Source organism: Trypanosoma cruzi, genomic scaffold (genome assembly GCF_000209065.1).
Source record: "Trypanosoma cruzi strain CL Brener 1047053516349 genomic scaffold, whole genome shotgun sequence".
Lineage (NCBI taxonomy): Eukaryota > Euglenozoa > Kinetoplastea > Trypanosomatida > Trypanosomatidae > Trypanosoma > Trypanosoma cruzi.
This window is the reverse complement of record NW_001849264.1, coordinates 13,749-33,404: the sequence shown is the minus strand read 5'-3', so window position 1 is coordinate 33,404 and position 19,656 is coordinate 13,749. Positions and strand designations below refer to the sequence as shown.

At 55.5% G+C, this 19,656-nt stretch overlaps 4 protein-coding genes and 2 pseudogenes across 4 annotated transcripts, besides 12 other annotated features; all 6 read left to right on the top strand.

The window, feature by feature from the left end:
- Positions 1-3,915: part of a sequence feature (areas not merged during assembly with more than two copies in the genome that could not be assigned to a particular haplotype) that runs on past the window's edge.
- Tc00.1047053507699.170 lies at positions 555-2,927 on the top strand (annotated as a pseudogene).
- Positions 3,916-4,295: a sequence feature (heterozygous, Esmeraldo-like haplotype).
- Positions 4,296-5,300: a sequence feature (areas merged during assembly that could not be assigned to a particular haplotype. This can correspond to areas where the two haplotypes were merged or to regions with more than two copies in the genome that were merged during assembly.).
- Positions 4,354-4,373: a microsatellite.
- Positions 4,560-5,108, top strand: Tc00.1047053507699.149 (mucin TcMUCII, putative; the record flags this gene model as incomplete). Its single annotated transcript, XM_810909.1, has 1 exon — positions 4,560-5,108. The coding sequence occupies one exon, from the start codon at positions 4,560-4,562 to the stop codon at positions 5,106-5,108; it is 549 nt and encodes a 182-aa protein (XP_816002.1).
- Positions 4,881-4,996: a microsatellite.
- Positions 5,301-5,374: a sequence feature (heterozygous, non-Esmeraldo-like haplotype).
- Positions 5,375-10,001: a sequence feature (areas not merged during assembly with more than two copies in the genome that could not be assigned to a particular haplotype).
- Tc00.1047053507699.130 (mucin-associated surface protein (MASP), putative) lies at positions 5,671-6,762 on the top strand (the record flags this gene model as incomplete). The annotated part of the gene is made up of 1 exon (XM_810905.1): positions 5,671-6,762. The coding sequence occupies one exon, from the start codon at positions 5,671-5,673 to the stop codon at positions 6,760-6,762; it is 1,092 nt and encodes a 363-aa protein (XP_815998.1).
- Positions 7,031-7,058: a microsatellite.
- Positions 8,856-8,879: a microsatellite.
- Positions 10,002-11,007: a sequence feature (heterozygous, Esmeraldo-like haplotype).
- Positions 10,348-11,214, top strand: Tc00.1047053507699.120 (mucin TcMUCII, putative; the record flags this gene model as incomplete). Its single annotated transcript, XM_810904.1, has 1 exon — positions 10,348-11,214. The coding sequence occupies one exon, from the start codon at positions 10,348-10,350 to the stop codon at positions 11,212-11,214; it is 867 nt and encodes a 288-aa protein (XP_815997.1).
- Positions 10,994-11,056: a microsatellite.
- Positions 11,008-19,656: part of a sequence feature (areas not merged during assembly with more than two copies in the genome that could not be assigned to a particular haplotype) that runs on past the window's edge.
- Tc00.1047053507699.110 lies at positions 11,776-12,867 on the top strand (annotated as a pseudogene).
- Positions 16,423-17,382, top strand: Tc00.1047053507699.90 (mucin TcMUCII, putative; the record flags this gene model as incomplete). The annotated part of the gene is made up of 1 exon (XM_810903.1): positions 16,423-17,382. One exon carries the CDS (start codon positions 16,423-16,425, stop codon positions 17,380-17,382), a length of 960 nt encoding a protein of 319 aa, XP_815996.1.

Genomic DNA, 19,656 nt, shown 5'->3' with positions numbered 1-19,656 from the left:
CGGGCACCATTGGACTCGGCTTGTTGGCGCCTGTGGCTGCCTTTGGCGACGCTCCGATCCGCTCTGTTGGAAGTGCCGGCGTGGTCGTGGGGCGGCGGGAGAGCAGCGGCGGACACGGTGACCTCTACGCATTGAGCTCACAGTAAGTTCCTTGGCCAGTGGCAGTGCGGATGGAACGGTCATAATGATCGCACCGCCGGCACGCTTGTTGTCGAGTTCCCCGAAAGGAGAGCAGTGAAAGAAGGTCCGTCCGCATGACTCTTTGCATCTCCGCCTCAGGGCTGCGCATCACAATTGGAGTTGCCGTGCGGTTATGCAACAGGGTATGATCTGCTGGGAGAGCGCGCTGTGCGATGCTCCTGCAACTGGGACTGGTGCTGTGCCGTTGGCGGATGTTGAGTGGCCGATCACACAAATATTGCGACACCACGAGGAGAGCAGACCAAACACCCGCGTGGAGGGAGCGTTGCGGTCGATGATGACTCTGTGCGACGATGATGGACGTTCTCTCGACGACGGATTGACGGATTGTCACTTTGGTGGAGTCGGTGCGCATGCTGTGTGTATGGCCGCCTCTGTGGTCTCCTGTTACTCCGCTGCGTGGGCCGCATTCTGACGCATTACTGGTCCAAAGCCATTTTGTTTTTCTTACTCTTCTTTTTCCTTTGACTCCCGCCTCGCGCATCCAGGCTGCAGCGCTGCTGCTACTCACACGAAACCAAGAAATGCATTTTACTCAAGTCATGCGCCAGCCACGACACGACACGCTGCTTTCCCCACTGGTGGTGTTGCTGCTGATGTGCTGCACCAGTGGGTGTGTTGCTGCTGTACCCGCCACACAGTACCAGTGTGGGTTTGACGTGATGATGAGGAGGAGCGGCCCGCTGCCGACTGCGGTGGTGCGTGAGGTGCCGCGCAAGGGACAGGGCGCGATACAGACGTACACCGTCGCCACACAGGATGACGACAGTGGCTGGGAGCCGATCCGCATTGCGGTGTCCACAGAGGATCTGGAGAGAGGCACGAACAAGAGGAAGCACTGCGATGAGGGAGAGGATGAGTGCTACAATGCATTGGGGCAAAGGGTGTCATGCAAAGCAGAGCATGTCTTGACGGAGGCAAATAAACAATTGTACACTTGAAAGATTCTTCCCGGTGCCGTCAAACTGCACACTGAGCGACTCCTTGTGAAACCCACTGGTGGGACGATAACTTTACCGAGGGCTATGAATGGACCGTGCAGCCATTTTACGGTTCCTACCAGGCACAAGAGTGACGGTGTGCCGAATGCAGATTTTATCATCTACGCTGCTGCTAGGCCATCAGGCACGGATAGCAGGGCTGTGTGGACGGCCACGTGTAACACACTGACAGATTTTTGCCCCTACATTGGCGCCATGAACTTTGACCCAAAGTATATGACTGACACGGCGTGGAGCGTTCGCGTTGCCGCACACGAAATTGCGCATGCACTTTGGTTCAGCCAGGAGAGTATGGAAGAAAAGAGCCTGGTGAAGAAGCGAGAGAGAGGTGTGCGTGGGACGCACCGCAGGATGGTGGCAGGGAAGCACGTTCAGGAGAAGACGAAAGCGCACTTTGGTTGTAAGTCTCTCGAGGGCATGGTGCTGGAGGACGAAGATGGCCCTCGGGAAAAAGAAATCCCTCACTGGAAGGGACGCCACGCGCGGGACGAGCTGATGGCCCCACAGTTGGTGCCGGCTACTACACGGCTCTGACGATGGCGGCTTTTGCTGATATGGGATACTACCGCGTGAATTGGAGCATGGCGGAGCCGATGAGCTGGGGCCACCGCAGTGGCTGCGACTTCCTGGTCAACAAGTGCAATACAACCGATAATCTTGCCGCCAAGTATCCTCACATGTTTTGCGATGCTAAAGACACAGAGACGCTTCGCTGCACCTCCGACCGCCGTCACGTTGGGACGTGCACCGCAAGCATCGTTGAAGACAAGGAGAGTCTGGTGGATAAGGACGTTTGCCCTGTCGTATCTTCCGAATTTCAAGAAATATCGTCTGGGACAACGTACAGGACGTGCCCGGACGAAAATGTGGATTATCTCCGTGGGTCGCTGACTGGCGGCGGCTCGTGGTGCCTGGACGCGGAATTACTGGAGACGAAGGACGGTGATGGCCATGAAAGCGTCAAGGGAGTGTGCGCAGGTGTCGTGTGAGGAGGGCACAGTGAAGGAGAGGCACCTCGGCAGCAGTGTTTTTCAGCCTTGCCCTGAGGACACTGACATCCCAGTGGCGTTGAAATATTTTCAGAAAGATGGGAGGATCAATTGCCCCACGTACGGCGAGGTGTGCACCATTGCCGCGAACGGCAGCAGTCTTGTCATCCCGAGCGCGTTGGTGGGTGGACAGGGTTACGATCAAGAGGAGGAAGCAGAAGAGTCTGCGGTTGCTTCAGGGTCGCCTTCTCCGGAGGATACTCGTCCACAGTTGTCTCCTGTGGCGTCTGGTGCCTCCATTGAAAAGGAGCCTCCCGGTGCTTCGGCTGCGGGTGTCGCTGGTGGTGGCCTTCATGCCGGTCCGAGGGGTGATCCGGGGGTGCGGACCGAAAGTGGGGACAACACTCAGCGGCGAGGGAGGAGATATGGCAGTGGAAGCGAGGGAGCCAACAGAGCCTCCGGCCCCGACGCTTTTTTTTTTTTTGCACCATCACCCGGCGAGGACTTTGCACGAGCGGAGGGCGACCCGCGGGCGGATTGCCCAGCGGTGATTCCCAGTGCCTCCGTGCCTGCCACTCCGATTCCGTCCGTCAACAGCGACGATTTTCAGGCGATACCCGATGCGTTGGTACAGCAGGCCGACAGTGATGGCGGTGTGGCTGCTGCTACTGCTGGCCTTATTCCCTTTGTGCTTCTTGTTGTGGTCGCTGCGGCGGTAGTGGTGGTGCCTCTTTGAGCAGCCGCGGCGGCTGGGCGCAATCAAACTGCGGCAGGGCGACAGTATTTACTTGGCATATTGACCCCGCACTCAAGATGTGCAAAGCCGTAGCAATAACACCATGATACACTCACTGCATTCCCCGTTTCCTTTGCTTGCGGGTGATGGGCAAAATGACCGGTCTTTTATTGCATTGTTTGTTATTCTGGGAAAAGGTGTTTTTGTTTTGTTGCTTGGAGGGTTTAACTTCCGTGGAAACTGTGTGTGAACGAAGTAACATGGAGAGAAAAGACATTTCCCAGCACCACATGTATACACGCGTTTTTGATGCGATTGGGACGAGGGGAAATCACCATACTTTAATCATTAGCAAAAAGTAAAGGAAATGTGCTCCAATGGAGGCGGGTTCGTGCCAGCAGCTGTTTCTCTGAAGGACAGGGACGACTGCCTCTGCCTCCGTAATTGGTGCATGCGGCTTTATCTTTTACACTTTTGCTTGTTTTTGTGACTTTGCTTTTGTGTGCGTCATTGCGAGAATGTGGACCCCAAATAATTTCTGCGCTTCGGCTTTTAATCTGTATGCGTCCTTTTTAGTTTTCTGCCTTCCCAAGTTTTTGCATCCGTTTTTGATTGGCCGTGTGTGTTTCTCGGGTGCTCTGCTGCACTCTGGGTAGTGTGTCTTACTTCCTTCTGTCCCTGCTGTTCTGATTGGGAAAAGACGCTGTGGGTCAGGGTGCATGGCTCCGTGGTTGCGGCACTACTTGTTGTGGTTGCATTGAGGCAGCCCCGACAAGACTGCCAACGTGTGGCTCTTGGGTGTCTCGTTGAGCTCTTTTCCGTCTCCTGCGCGATGGACTCCCATCGTCGGCGCACCCTTTCGTGCAGTGGCGTCAGCGCAACAAGGTGGCAGTTTTGTTGTTGTTGCAGCTTCAGCTGTTTTGTGTTTCCCTCTGGTATTGTGAGGTGCAGGTGTCGGATGTGGCGGCAATGAGTCGAAGATAAGGAAGGAGGAGGACGGTGCGTGCGGGAGGACCCTGCGGTGTTGCAGCAGTGCGCACTGTTTGCGGGCTTGATGCGCCCCTTTGGTGCATGGCGTGTCTTGGCGTGTCCCTCTTGCCGTGTGTGGTGCCAGCCGGCTCTTCACAATTGTGGCAATGGCGTGTTGACAGCGGTGTTTGGGTTGGCGTTGGCTGCTCCACCCTCTGGGGCTACGAGGGCGAATGTGTCACGATGAGCGACAACAATCGCGCATGACGCCTAATCTGCAGGCAAGTTACGCACCGATTGCCGACGCGGCGCGGCCCTCTTGCCTTTTTTCGTTCCTCTGGTAGCCTACAGTCTGATGTCTAGCCGTAGTGGTCTCCTCTTTTCTCACTCCTTTTGTGTGTGACCGCATGCACTGACCACAACAATTGTACAATATAAGTATTACAGAGTGCAGGTTTGTGTGTGTGTGTGTGTGTGCCTGTTGCCGTGGATTGGAGTGTGTCGTGCGTGGTGTGCGGCGTACGGTGCATGCCTGGCTGCTGCCCTCTCCTCATGTGGTGTGCCCTCTGTGTGTGTGTCTGCCGCATCTCTCGTCTCCCCTGTTGCTCTCCATGTCCCTCACTGTGCAGATCAGCTCCACACCACTGAACGACCACACTCACGATGATGACGTGCCGTCTGCTGTGCGCCCTGTTGGTGCTTGCCCTGTGCTGCTGCCCTTCCGTGTGCGCGACAGCAAGTGAAATTAAACCTCAACAAGAGGCCGATCCAACGAAGTCTAATCCTGACGGACAAGCTCTGGTGACGGATTCGCCTAGTGCAGCTCTTCCTTCGCCACTGTCAAAAGATAAGAAAGGAGCGGCAGTGTCAGAAAGTAATTCCAATGATCTACAGGAAGAATCTGGGAAATCTGCTGAGGAAGAGGCGGATCGTGAAGAGACCGATAACGCAAATGACAACAATAAGAAATCAAATGCACCATCTACGACCACCACGATCACAACAAATGCACCAACCACAACGACAACGACGACGACCACAACCACTACTACACAGGCACTAAGTACTACGACTACAGAGGTGCCAACCACGACGACCACCCGCACACCGTCACTTCTTCGCGAAACCGACGGCAGCCTCAGCAGCTCTGCGTGGGTGTGTGCCCCGCTGCTGCTCGCCGTATCCGCGCTGGCGTACACCACTCTGGGCTGAAGAATTGTATGCGGGCTGTGCGTGCCAGCACTCAACTGCGGGGACTTGTGTGCGTCTACTGTGGTCCGATGTACTAAACAGGATAAACTAATGATTGTGTTTTGCTTCACTTGCTTCCGCTGCCCTGCTGTGTGCTCCTTGTCGCTCCCCGCATCCGTCACGTTGAACGCACCCCAGACACACTCATATGCACGGCACGCACACAACTGTTTGCGTGGAGTCACATTTGAGGATGGGTGCGTGCGCGCTGGAGCCATACTGTGCAGCCATTTGTTTTGTTTGTTTTCACATTTTTAACTTCATTGCTGTTTGTTTAGCTGTGTTTTGTTTCTAATTGTTTTGTGTGTTTTCTGTTTGCTTGCTGCGGGGCGTTGTGTGTTTTTGCCCTTTCACTGATTCCAACTGCCTCATGGTGTGTGTGCGCTGCCGCTGCTGGGCTGCTGCCATTTGTGACTGTGCGGTGGCTGTGCGTGGTGTAGCGGCCGTGTCTCTTCTTTTGCCTCCGCTCTGCGTTGACGGGGAGTTATTTTGTGCTGAGGGCTGCAGGCAAGTGACAGGAGTGATGGCGATGATGATGACTGGCCGTGTGCTGCTGGTGTGTGCCCTCTGCGTGCTGTGGTGCGCTGCCGACGGCGGTTGTGAAGAGGCATCCGCAGGTTTTCAGTCTGATGCGTCCGGTGATCTTGTGGGGGAAGGTGTAGATTCACAGGATTCACCGCGCCCTGAAACGCCAGGATCACACACAGCAGGCCCAGAAACACCACTACCAAATGTTCAAGGACAAGCTCTCTCACCACCTCCTGAAGTAACTGTGTCAGGAACCGAAGGCGCTGCCGAGGAAGAAAAAGCAAGAAGAAACGAAGATGTAAAATTGGTTGAAAAGGAAAAGGAAGGTGACGGAACAAGTCAAGAGGTGAAAGAGCCTGAAAACAAGCTGATATCAGTGAAGCACCGGCAGTCGCATGACAACGAAGGCTTACAGCCACCATCATTGAATGGCACTCATGAAGCTGAAACGATAACACCATCAGAAGACAGTTTGCAAGTAAATAAAGATAAACAAGAGTTGCCGAGTCCCTTGCAGCTTCCATTACCCAACAGCGCAGCGGATGGAAACCCATCATCCACATCTGCAGCTGGCCGTGGTGACGAGAAAAGTCACGAAAACGGCAATGGCACGAGGAATTCTCAGCAGTCTGTCGCAGAAGACATTGAACAGAACAAAGACGCCGGCGAAAAAGTTGTCGCACCAACGGGTGGAGAGGAAGATTCACGATTGCCGGTTATGACGGTTGAAGAAATGCGTGGTGCAACAACGAAGGGCAACAGCGGCAGCAGCACCACGGCAGCTACGGCCATGCAGTCCGACACTGGCACAGAAGGCACTCCAACCAACAATCATCCGAACCGACTCTCCATTGACAGCGACACACCACCCGGAACTATTTCCGATGGTGAAGCTGCATCAGCCAACAAATACGATACGGTCTCTCAGAGTGCGGGATCCACAACAGCGCCCACCACAAACGCCAAAACAGGTGAAACGGCTATGCCTGGCGACAGTGACGGCAGCACCGCGGTCTCCCACACCACCTCCCCTCTTTTGCTTCTTCTTGTTGCGTGTGCGGCTGCGGCTGCGGTGGTGGCCGCGTGAGAGTGAGGGAGAGAGAGCCGTGCACCGCCCGCACACACACTCGTCCTTCACTCTCACTCTCTGTGTGTGTCCCCTTGCATGGACTCTCGCCCTCACCTCACCCCACGAAGCACACACATAATGTGCCCACTGTATATATGCATGCACACCCATGCAGGCCCGTTGGTGCTCTCTTTTGCACGACACGCACCGCTGCCGTCCTGCCTGGCTGCATGGGCGGAGCACCGTAACTGTTTTTGTTTTGTTTCCGTTGCTTTGAGTGGGCGACCTCTCTCTCTCTCTCTCTCTCTCCTTCTGTGTGTGTGTTTTGCTTTACGGGGGCAATGAGAGTGTGTGCGCTGGTCGTCCCACCTGTTGCTGCGCGTCCCCACTGCTGGGTGGACGCCCCCACGCTTCGGCTTTTTGTTGTTGGTATTTTTTATCCTCTGCCTGTGTTGTGGTTGAGTGCACCCATCCTACTTTTTTTGATTGCTGGTTTGCTTTGACTGCGGACGCCTGATTCCTCTTTGTGTGTTCCCACATTGTTTTCTTTCTCCTTCTAAAAGTGTCAGCCACTCGTATCCTTGTAAAGCCACCACGTCCTTTTCTTTTCCACATACGCCATGCGTGAGTTGATCCACGGCACCCCACGGTCTGCAGCGCTGCTGGAGCTGCTTGTGGTGATGCCTGCGACAGGAATTGCCAGCGAGTGCTTTGCTGCCACCCTGACGTATCCTTTGCTTCCTTGACGATGTAAGGCGTACCGACGGCGCGTGGGCGTCTGTGGTGATGGTGAGGCACGTGCGTCTCAAACCGTATGATGCGTCGCAGGTGTGCAGCGTCGTTTCGAAGCACCAATGGGCGTTTCTACTCATCATGGCGTCCACAACGGACCCGGATGGCAGCAGGAGGCACTGCGATTCCTCCTGGTGTTGCACAGCGACTTCGTTGGACGGCGCGCTTGATTGGCAGCTCTTGGGGCTATTGTGGGAGAAGGTGGGAGGCTGAGGGCATGAGGACTGAATTGTTTTGAGTGGCTGCGTTCCGTTGACTTGCGGCCGGTCGTGGCACTCTTTTGGGGTTTGGCGGCCCGTCTCTTTTGTTTGCTTCCCACCGCAGCACGTGGGTAACACTGGTCCGAAGAACACTTGTTTAGACGGGTGTGAGCTGCTGCCGTGCGTGGTGCGTGGACTATTTGATTGTGTGGGGAGGTGCATGGAGTGACGAATACTTCTGTTTGGCATGTCGCGGTGTGTTGGAATGATGTTCGGAAAACATGTGAGGGGTGTTGTTTGTAGTTTGTGTGTCTTCTCTGGTGGAGCCGACATGTGTGCGGGGATTATGGCATTGCTGGCTGACGGTTCCACGTCACTTTTCAGCATTCCTGGATGTGCTGAGGAATGACGGCTGGCGACCAGCGTGTTGGCACTGCCGGTGGGAATAAGTACACGAGGAATTGGCCATTTTCTCTTTCCCATGCTGGAGCCGATGGACTGGCACGAGGGCACCGGCTGCAGGCTGGCTGCCAGCACGTGTGAGCAGCGGATCCATGCACACACGGACGCTCATCGCAAGAGCTTGTGTGATCACAGTGGCTTTTGTGGCGTGCTTTTGTGGTCGCCAGCCCGTCGGAGAATGTGTGGACCAAACGGCTGACGGAACACGAGGAAAATAAGTGCGTGCACTGTGCCGTGTTTCGGCGTCGATGGCAGAGCGGCAGGAGGCCCGTGCTGGCAACTGAGATCTTTGCGTCGCGAGGGATGTCCGTGTTGATTTTGGATCGTCGAGGGTGAAATGAATTTGCTGCTGCCCGTGTGTGTGGCCACTCCGGCAGAGGGCGAACACAAAAGGGAGGGATGCAGGCGCTGCGTGTGTGTGCAGGTGCCATGCAACAACGTCACAACAAACATGCTGCGACTCGGTGACCCTTACATCGCTGTGGTCCTGACGAACAGCCCAGGCACGGCCCGCATCGATGCACTTAGTGGACGGAGTGAGGCATCTTTTGAGGCGCAGCAGGGAGCAGGATGTGTTGACGCAGCCACGACGTGCATGGAGTGTCACGATGGCACAGCCGGCTGTGGCTGGTGGAATAATTACTTCTCGGAGGCAACAGAGAGAGAGAGAGAGAGAGAGAGCTGCTGCTGCTGTTGGCGTCGTTGCTGCCTTTTGTGGCCTCCCATGCCGATTATTATCTGTCCGCTGATCATGGGTGGTGTGCCTCCACTAGTGACGTCGTCTGCAGGCATTTCACAGCACCAATGAAACGCACATCACGTCGCATGCTTTGGCTGTGGATATGGTGTCGTGCATGCAGCCGGCATTATTTTGCCCGACTCCTTTTCACTGCCCTGTGACAAATGGATGCGTCGCCGCCCGAGTCATTCGCTGCAGCTCCGTGTGTTGTACTGCCGGCACAATACTTTCGTGTTGTCTGACGCCTGGCTGACAGTCAAGCACCACCGCGTTGGGGCATGCAAGGATGTGGACTGCCGCTCACGGTGTTGGGCACCGCTGTTTGGATGCGGCGGCCACACGAGCGGATTTATTGTGGCACAATGAAATGCGCGGAATCACAGCGGCTGCAATAATATCAGCGGTGTGGCACCACGGAGTATTTGTGAGGGGGTGATGCATGATGAACCACAGTGGGCGGCATGCGAGGGAAGTGCACCGCGACGAAGCGTCACCCCGCCCTCAGCCTGCAGGGGAATGTACGCCCACAAGAATATATGGTCGAGGCACCACCAAACACACATGCCCTTCTGTGCACCAATAAATAAGAGCGAAGGTGCGTTCTGGTGCGTGGGAGTCCACTCACATATTCTCATTTCCACCGCAATAAACGGTGAGGAATCGGGTGCCACAGCAACGAAGGAGGAAATAAAAACATCTATTGCAGCACTTTTACCAGCGAAAAGCAGGAACAACACAAATTGAATTATTGGCTGCACCAACACAATAAAAATTCACAAGAGAAGGAAACAGTTGTGCACACTGCAGGAACCCCCAACACACGATGCAGGCATGAAGGTTTACCCTCCGTAAAAACAATAACAACATATGCAGACACCTTCCACCCTCCAAAAAGAAACACGAATAAATGGCTGCTTTATTCCATTCCTTGCGCTTGACTTTGCGTGTGCGGCTGCTGCGGTGGTGGTGGCTGCGCTTCCCGTGGACCAACAATCCACGTGGTGTGCGGTGATCTCTCCTTTTTCGATGGTTTCTTTGCTGTTGTGTTGCTGTGTGCGCTGCATCTATTCTCGTGTGTGTGTGCGTACCCTCCGTGAGGGGTGCAGACACGACGGACCGCTCTCGCCGCATTTACATGCGGTGGAGCCTTGTGTGCCGCTCCTGTTTGCTTCTCCCTCTTCCATCTGTGTGTTGGTGTTGTGGCAGGGCTGTGTGTGTGTGTGCCTGTTGCCGTGGATTGGAGTGTGTGTTGTGCGTGGTGTGCGGCGTACGGTGCATGCCTGGCTGCTGCCCTCTCCTCATGTGTGTTTGCCCTCTGTGTGTGTCTGCCGCACCTCTCGTCTCCCCTGTTGCTCTCCATGTCCCTCACTGCGCAGATCGGCTCCACACCACTGAACGACCACACTCACGATGATGACGTGCCGTCTGCTGTGCGCCCTGTTGGTGCTCGCCCTGTGCTGCTGCCCGTCCGTGTGTGTGACAGCAACTGGTGGAGATCAAAATAAGGTTAGCTCCAGTTTATCGCCTGCTTCGCCACAGGTAGCAGGTGTTCCGGGGCCAGCAAATACGTCCACGAAGCCAAGTTCAACAGCTCCGGCCGTTGCGTTACCGTCAAATAGTCAGGGGGCCGGTACGCCAGGGATTAAGGGGAAAAGTGCGGAAAAGCCACATGGTACGTCTGGTTTGCAGGGGGCAGCAGATGCGGCGAAGCGTAATGGACAGGAACCAATTGCAGCGGCCAGTACGTCAGACTCAGCAGAACCGAATGAAAAGGTACAGGAAACAGGAACAGGTGTTCCAGGACGCGGTGGGACAGGGCCGCGAAGTCAATCCAGTATTGGACAGGCACAAAGTGGAGACCCCACACCACAAGGATCAAGTGCGGGATCCGTTCCGCCAGAATCTCCAGATAAAGCAACTCTGGAGTCTGTTCCAAAAGAGGGACCAGGTCTGGGCACCGGTGGGTCAGGGTCGTCAGGTGGGTCGGTTAACCCAACTACATCGTCAAGTTCCGTGACCGCTTCTGTACCGGCAAAAAGTCAGAAGGAACATGCGCCAACAACAACAACAACCACTACTACGACAACTACGACAACCACGACAACCACGACTACAACAAAGGCACCAAGTACTACGACTACAGAGGCGCCAACTACAACGACCACCCGCGCACCGTCACTTCTTCGCGAAATCGACGGCAGCCCCAGCAGCTCTGCGTGGGTGTGTGCCCCGCTGCTGCTCGCCGTATCCGCGCTGGCGTACACCACTCTGGGCTGAAGAATTGTGTGCGGGCTGTGCGTGCCAGCACTCAACCGCGGGGACTTGTGTGCGTCTACTGTGGTCCGATGTACTAAACAGGATAAACTAATGATTGTGTTTTGCTTCACTTGCTTCAGCTGCCCTGCTGTGTGCTCCTTGCCGCTCCCCGCATCCGTCACGTTGAACGCATCCCAGACACACTCATATGCATGGCACGCTCACAACTGTTTGCGTGGAGCCACATTTGAGGATGGGTGCGTGCGCGCTGGAGCCATACTGTGCAGCCCTTTGTTTTGTGTGTTCACATTTTTTGCTTCATTGCTGTTTGTTTACCTGTGTTTTGTTTCTAATTGTTTTGTGTGTTTTTCTGTTTACTTGCTGCGGGGCGTTGTGTGTTTTTGCCCTTTCACTGATTTCAACTGCCTCATGGTGTGTGTGCGCTGCCGCTGCTGGGCTGCTGCCATTTGTGACTGTGCGGTGGCTGTGCGTGGTGTAGCGGCCGTGTCTCTCCTTTTGCTTCCGCTCTGCGTTGACGGGGAGTTATTTTGTGCTGAAGGCTGCAGGCAAGTGACAGGAGTGATGGCGATGATGATGACTGGCCGTGTGCTGCTGGTGTGTGCCCTCTGCGTGCTGTGGTGCGCTGCCGACGGCGGTTGTGAAGACGCATCCGCAGGTTTTCAGTCTGATGCGTCCGGTGATCTTGTGGGGGAAGGTGTAGATTCACAGGATTCACCGCGCCCTGAAACGCCAGGATCACACACAGCAGGCCCAGAAACACCACTACCAAATGTTCAAGGACAAGCTCTCTCACCACCACCTGAAGTAACTGTGTCAGGAACCGAAGGTGCTGCCGAGGAAGAAAAAGCAAGAAGAAACGAAGATGTAAAATTGGTTGAAAAGGAAAAGGAAGGTGATGGAACAAGTCAAGAGGTGAAAGAGCCTGAAAACAAGCTGATATCAGTGAAGCACCGGCAGTCGCATGACAACGAAGGCTTACAGCCACCATCATTGAATGGCACTCATGAAGCTGAAACGATAACACCATCAGAAGACAGTTTGCAAGTAATAAAGATAAACAAGAGTTGCCGAGTCCCTTGCAGCTTCCATTACCCAACAGCGCAGCGGATGGAAACCCATCATCCACATCTGCAGCTGGCCGTGGTGACGAGAAAAGTCACGAAAACGGCAATGGCACGAGGAATTCTCAGCAGTCTGTCGCAGAAGACATTGAACAGAACAAAGACGCCGGCGAAAAAGTTGTCGCACCAACGGGTGGAGAGGAAGATTCACGATTGCCGGTTATGACGGTTGAAGAAATGCGTGGTGCAACAACGAAAGGCAACAGCGGCAGCAGCACCACGGCAGCTACGGCCATGCAGTCCGACACTGGCACAGAAGGCACTCCAACCAACAATCATCCGAACCGACCCTCCATTGACAGCGACACACCACCCGGAACTATTTCCGATGGTGAAGCTGCATCAGCCAACAAATACGATACGGTCTCTCAGAGTGCGGGATCCACAACAGCGCCCACCACAAACGCCAAAACAGGTGAAACGGCTATGCCTGGCAGCAGTGACAGCGGCACCGCGGTGTCCCACACCACCTCCCCTCTTTTGCTTCTTGTTGTTGCGTGTGCGGCTGCGGCTGCGGTGGTGGCCGCGTGAGAGTGAGGGAGAGAGAGCCGTGCACCGCCCGCACACACACTCGTCTTTCACCCACTCTCTGTGTGTGTCCCCTTGCATGGACTCTCGCCCTCACCTCACCCGACGAAGCACACACATAATGTGCCCATTGTATATATGCATGCACACCCATGCAGGCCCGTTGGTGCTCTCTTTTGCACGACACGCACCGCTGCCGTCCTGCCTGGCTGCATGGGTGGAGCACCGTAACTGTTTTGTTTTTATTGCATTGAGTGGGCGACCTCTCTCTCTCTCTCTCCTTGTGTGTGTGTGTTTTGCTTTACGGGAGCAATGAGAGTGTGTGCGCTGGTCGTCCCACCTGTTGCTGCGCGTCCCCACTGCTGGGTGGACGCCCCCACGCTTCGGCTTTTGTTGTTGGTATTTTTTATCCTCTGCCTGTTTTGTGGTTGAGTGCACCCATCCTACTTTTTTTGATTGCTGGTTTGCTTTGACTGCGGACGCCTGATTCCTCTTTGTGTGTTCCCACATTGTTTTCTCCTTCTAAAAGTGTCAGCCACTCGTATCCTTGTAAAGCCACCACGTCCTTTTCTTTTCCACATACGCCATGCGTGAGTTGATCCACGGCACCCCACGGTCTGCAGCGCTGCTGGAGCTGCTTGTGGTGATGCCTGCGACGGGAATTGCCAGCGAGTGCTTTGCTGCCACCCTGATGTATCCTTTGCTTCCTTGACGATGTAGGGCGTACCGACGGCGCGTGGGCGTCTGTGGTGATGGTGAGGCACGTGCGTCTCAAACCGTATGATGCGTCGCAGGTGTGCAGCGTCGTTTCGAAGCACCAATGGGCGTTTCTACTCATCATGGCGTCCACAACGGACCCGGATGGCAGCAGGTGGCACTGCGATTCCTCCTGGTGTTGCACAGCGACTTCGTTGGACGGCGCGCTTGATTGGCAGCTCTTGGGGCTTTTGTGGGAGAAGGTGGGAGGTTGAGGGCATGAGGACTGAATTGTTTTGAGTGGCAGCGTTCCGTTGAATTGCGGCCGGTCGTGGCACTCTTTTGGGGTTTGGCGGCCCGTCTCTTTTGTTTACTTCCCACTGCAGCACGTGGATAACACTGATCCGAAGAGCATTTGTTTGACCGCGTGTGAGTTGCTGCCGTGCGTGGTGCATGGACTATGTGATTGTGTGGGGAGGTGCATGGAGTGACGAATACTTCTGTTTGTCATGTCGCGGTGTGTTGGAATGATGTTCGGAAAACATGTGAAGGTTGTTGTGTGTAGTTTGTGTGTCTTCTCTGGTGGAGCCGACACGTGTGCGGGGATTGTGGCATTGCTGGCTGACGGTTCCACGTCACTTTTCAGCATTCCTGGATGTGCTGAGGAATGACGGCTGGCGACCAGCGTGTTGGCACTGCCGGTGGGAATAAGTACACGAGGAATTGGCCATTTTCTCTTTCCCATGCTGGAGCCGATGAACTGGCACGAGGGCACCGGCTGCAGGCGGTCGTGCCAGCACGTGTGAGCAGCGGATCCATGCACACACGGACGCTCATCGCAAGAGCTTGTGTGATCACAGTGGCTTTTGTGGCGTGCTTTTGTGGGCGTCAGCCCGTCGGAGAATGTGTGAAGCAAACGGCTGACGGAACACGAGGAAAATAAGTGCGTGCACTGTGCCGTGTTTCGGCGTCGATGGCAGAGCGGCAGGAGGCCCGTGCTGGCAACTGAGATCTTTGCGTCGCGAGGGATGTCGGCGTTGATTTTGGATCGTCGAGGGTGAAATGAATTTGCTGCTGCCCGTGTGTGTGGCCACTCCGGCAGAGGGCGAACGCAAAAGGGAGAGATGCAGGCGCTGCGTGTGTGTGTGCAGGTGCCATGCAACAACATCACAACAAACATGCTGCGACTCGGTGACCCTCACATCGCTGTGGTCCTGACGAGCAGCCCAGGCACGGCCCGCATCGATGCACTTAGTGGACGGAGTGAGGCATCTTTTGAGGCGCAGCAGGGAGCAGGATGTGTTGACGCAGCCACGACGTGCATGGAGTGTCACGATGGCACAGCCGGCTGTGGCTGGTGGAATAATTACTTCTCGGAGGCAACAGAGAGAGAGAGAGAGAGCTGCTGCTGGCGTCGTTGCTGCCTTTTGTGGCCTCCCATGCCGATTATTATCTGTCCGCTGATCATGGGTGGTGTGCCTCCACTAGTGACGTCGTCTGCAGGCATTTCACAGCACCAGTGAAACACACATCACGTCGCATGCTTTGGCTGTGGATATGGTGTCGTGCATGCAGCCGGCATTATTTTGCCCGACTCCTTTTCACTGCCTTGCGACAAATAGATGCGTCGCCGCCCGAGTCATTCACTGCAGCTCCGTGTGTTGTACTGCCAGCACAATACTCTCGTGTTGTCTGGCGCCTGGCTGACAGTCAAGCACCACTGCGCTGGGACATGCAAGGATGTGGACTGCCGCTCACGGTGTTGGGCACCGCTGTTTGGATGTGGCGGCCACACGAGCGGATGTATTGTGGCAGAATGAAATGCGCGAAATACGCGGAATCACAGCGGCTGCAATAATATCAACGGTGTGGCACCACGGAATGTGTGAGGGGGTGATGCACGATGAATCACAGTGGGCGGCATGCGAGGGAAGTGCACCGCGACGGAGCGTCACCCCGCCCTCAGCCTGCAGGGGAATGTACGCCCACAAGGATATATGGTCGAGGCACCACCAAACACACATGCCCTTCTGTGCGCCAATAAATAGGAGCGAAGGTGCGTTCTGGTGCGTGGGAGTCCACTCACATATTCTCATTTCCACCGCAATAAACGGTAAGGAATCAGGTGCCACAGCAACGAAGGAGGAAATAAAAACATCTATTGCAGCACTTTTACCAGCGAAAAGCAGGAACAACACAAATTGAATTATTGGCTGCACCAACACAATAAAAATTCACAAGAAAACAGTTGTGCACACTGCAGGAACCCCCAACACACGATGCAGGCATGAAGGTTTACCCTCCGTAAAAACAATAACAACATATGCAGACACCTTCCACCCTCCAAAAAGAAACACGAATAAATGGCTGCTTTATTCCATTCCTTGCGCTTGACTTTGCGTGTGCGGCTGCTGCGGTGGTGGCTGCGCTTCCCGTGGACCAACAATCCAAGTGGTGTGCGGTGATCTCTCCTTTTCATGGTTACTTTGCTGTTGTGTTGCTGTGTGCGCTGCACCTATTCTCGTGTGTGTGTGCGTACCCTCCGTGAAGGGAGCAGACACGACGGACCGCTATCGCCGCATTTACATGCGGTGGAGCCTTGTGTGCCGCTCCTGTTTGCTTCTCCCTCCTCCATCTGTGTGTTGGTGTTGTGGCAGGGCTGCGTGTGTGTGTGCCTGTTGCCGTGGATTGGAGTGTGTGTCGTGCGTGGTGTGCGGCGTGCGGTGCATGCCTGGCTGCTGCCCTCTCTTCTTTTGTGTGTTTGCCCTCTGTGTGTGTCTGCCGCACCTCTCGTCTCCCCTGTTGCTCTCCATGTCCCTCACTGTGCAGATCAGCTCCACACCACTGAACGACCACACTCACGATGATGACGTGCCGTCTGCTGTGCGCCCTGTTGGTGCTTGCCCTGTGCTGCTGCCCGTCCGTGTGCGTGACAGCGACTGGTGAAGGTACCGATAAGGGTAGCGTTTCAACGCTCCCTCAGTCACCGGGAGCAGGTGGTCAGGGCACGCCAGGTGTGTCCATTACGGGACAGACACAAAGTTCCGATAACGGTACGGTACAAACTCCAGGTGAGAACGGTGCTTTAGGGTCAGAAAACCCGGGCATTGAGGAAGTGACATCAGGCACGGCAAGCGATTCCGGAAAAGTGAAGAGCCCGGAAACCGGTACGCAAGACAGTACGAGGGCCGATGCGGAAGAACCACGTGATCCGACTGTTTTGCAAGGAGCAGCAGGTGCGGCGAGCATTAATGGACAGGAATCAAATAGAGAGGCCCGTACTTCAGACTCAGCAGACCCGGCCAAAACGGTACAGGAGCAGGCACAAATTACGGGGCCCGCTGGGCCAGGGTCGCGAAGTACGTCCAGTAGAGAACACACAGGAAGTGAGAGCCAAACGCCACAAGGATTAAGTTCCGGGAACGGTACTACACAAAATCCGGGTGGAAACGATGCGGTAGGGTCAAAAAAGCCGGACGGTAAGGAACCGAATTCAGGCACGACGACCGATATCGGAAAAGGGAAAGGCACGGGATCGGCTCCGTCAGCGAGTCCCGATCCAACATCTCCGGGGCCTATTACAGAAGAGCAACCAAGTGGATCCGCTAGCCCAGTCCAACAAATTCAAAAGGCAAATGCGCCAACTACGACGAGCACTGCGCCAGAGGCATCAAGTATCACGAGTACAAAGGCGCCAACTACAACGACCACCCGCGCACCGTCACGTCTTCGCGAAATCGACGGCAGCCTCAGCAGCTCTGCGTGGGTGTGTGCCCCGCTGCTGCTCGCCGTATCCGCGCTGGCGTACACCACTCTGGGCTAAAGTATTGTATGCGGGCTGTGCGTGCCAGCACTCAACCGCGGGGACTTGTGTGCGTCTACTGTGGTCCGATGTACTAAACAGGATAAACTAATGATTGTGTTTTGCTTCACTTGCTTCCGCTGCCCTGCTGTGTGCTCCTTGCCGCTCCCCGCATCCGTCACGTTGAACGCACCCCAGACACACTCATATGCATGGCACGCACACAACTGTTTGCGTGGAGCCACATTTGAGGATGGGTGCGTGCGCGCTGGAGCCATACTGTGCAGCCCTTTGTTTTGTGTGTGTTTACATTTTTTACTTCATTGCTGTTCGTTTACCTGTGTTTTGTTTCTAATTGTTTTGTGTGTTTTCGCCCTTTCACTGATTTCAACTGCCTCATGGTGTGTGTGCGCTGCCGCTGCTGGGCTGCTGCCATTTGTGACTGTGCGGTGGCTGTGCGTGATGTAGCGGCCGTGTCTTTCCTTTCGTTTTCTGTGCTTTTGCAGGTCGGCTCCACAGCGTTGGGCGACTCCACTGTTTGTGATGATGACTGGCCGTGTGCTCTGCGTCCTGTTGGCTCCTGCAGTGATGTGCAACAGCTCGTGCATGTTTTCGACGGCTGCTGCGACGGTGTGTTTGTGCGGCCCGCTGGTGATGGCGCGGTGACTGCTGAGCACGCGCGGGCTGTGATGGCTGCGGATGGAGGACCGTGGCCGGTGGCTCTGGACGAAAGGGGAACGTGAACTCTGAGGTTGATAGCAATCAGGAAGACGAGGAGGGTGGAGAAAGCACGGCGGGTGAGGGCCATAATCCCACCCCCGCAGGACCACTCACTGCTCCGACGAGGCAGGATCAATCCTGCAGCGACCCACTGCGAAGTAACAATTGCAATCCGTCCGGCACTGGCAGCGCCTCTGCCGCTCAGATGCGTGGAAATGGACAGGAGTCTTTGGGCGGAGGGCACGCTGGTGGCGGGAGGACCTCCCAGGGAAGCGAGGCTTCGGAAAAAACCGTCACGGGACAGTCACAGTGCCAGGGACGGCAAAGGAAACACCGCAAGACGATGAAGGAGAAGAACCCGGAGCGCAACACGAGGCCGACCAAACCACAAAAATGACTGTGATGACTTGTTGTGCAAAAACAGCAGTGGAGCAGGAGGGTCACCAGCGAGATCGCAAGGTGCGCCACGACCCGATGGTGGCGAGAATGCTCATTATCATTTTTTCCGTACTTTTACCAGCACGTCTAGCTATACAATGCCATCTGGGTGCCGAGGAGGCGGTTGAGCAGCGACAAAAGCTTCCTGCTATGAAGCAACTGCCATTGGGAGAACATTTCGCTGCGTAGATCTTCCTCAATGCCCAGCCGTTGGCGCGCAGCGGAGGTGCCTGGGCATTCTAGAAGCAGATGGCGAAAGGTTTCCTGCGGGTCAACTGGCGTGCCTGTGGAAGTTGGCTGATCCTGCGGTGGCAGAGACCGCTTCCTGGCACCACAGAGCGAGTAGCGGTGAGTGTCTTGGCGAATGGTACGACGCCACTTGTTGCTGGGCTGGGTAGTAAGGCATGTCAGCGGGTCCGTGTGCCATATGGGCGCCATTCCATGTTCCGTGTGTTGTCCGGTTGCCATGGTCTGCGTCGCACGCTGAGCCGCAGGCTCGTCAACATGCACTGCACAATGTCCGCAACAAAACTGCCGGTGCACGGACCGGCCGGCACGCATCAGTGTCAAGAGACGCTGCCAGATCCGGTCCTCCGTCCAGTCGGTCTGGCGGAACGGGTCCTTGTTGAGCGCCGCTAGGAGAGACTGGCTTTGTGTCGCCACAAGCGGGGTTTTTACGCCTGTGCTGGATCCGAGGGATAATCAGCCTCTCCAGGGCCAGGAGCAGCGCACTGGATTCCGTCCTGCAGCTTCAAGGGCGTGTGCCGCAGTTGTTAATTACTTTCTCTATTATCTGCGAGGAATGCAGGGATGAAGGCGGTATGCCAACCCCTGCTGAATTGGGAACGTCGACATCGCCATCCGTTGCGAGTATCCACGAGCGGTGGCTGTGCGGCGCTGGAGCCTCTTTACGGACTCTGCGCATTTCCCTTATCAGTTCTTTTTCGTCGGTGATCGAGTGCTCCATCGGAAGTTCCACGCCAATGGTGACCCGGTGAGCGGAGGCCGCAGACCAGGGAGGAATGGAGCCACGAAAGAACCGCTCTTCGCGTGGTGAGTCCTCGGTGATGCCGTAGCCGTTTGCGTATGCGTCTACAAAGGCATATAGCTCGTGCCGAGACAATGGCGGGATGCGGA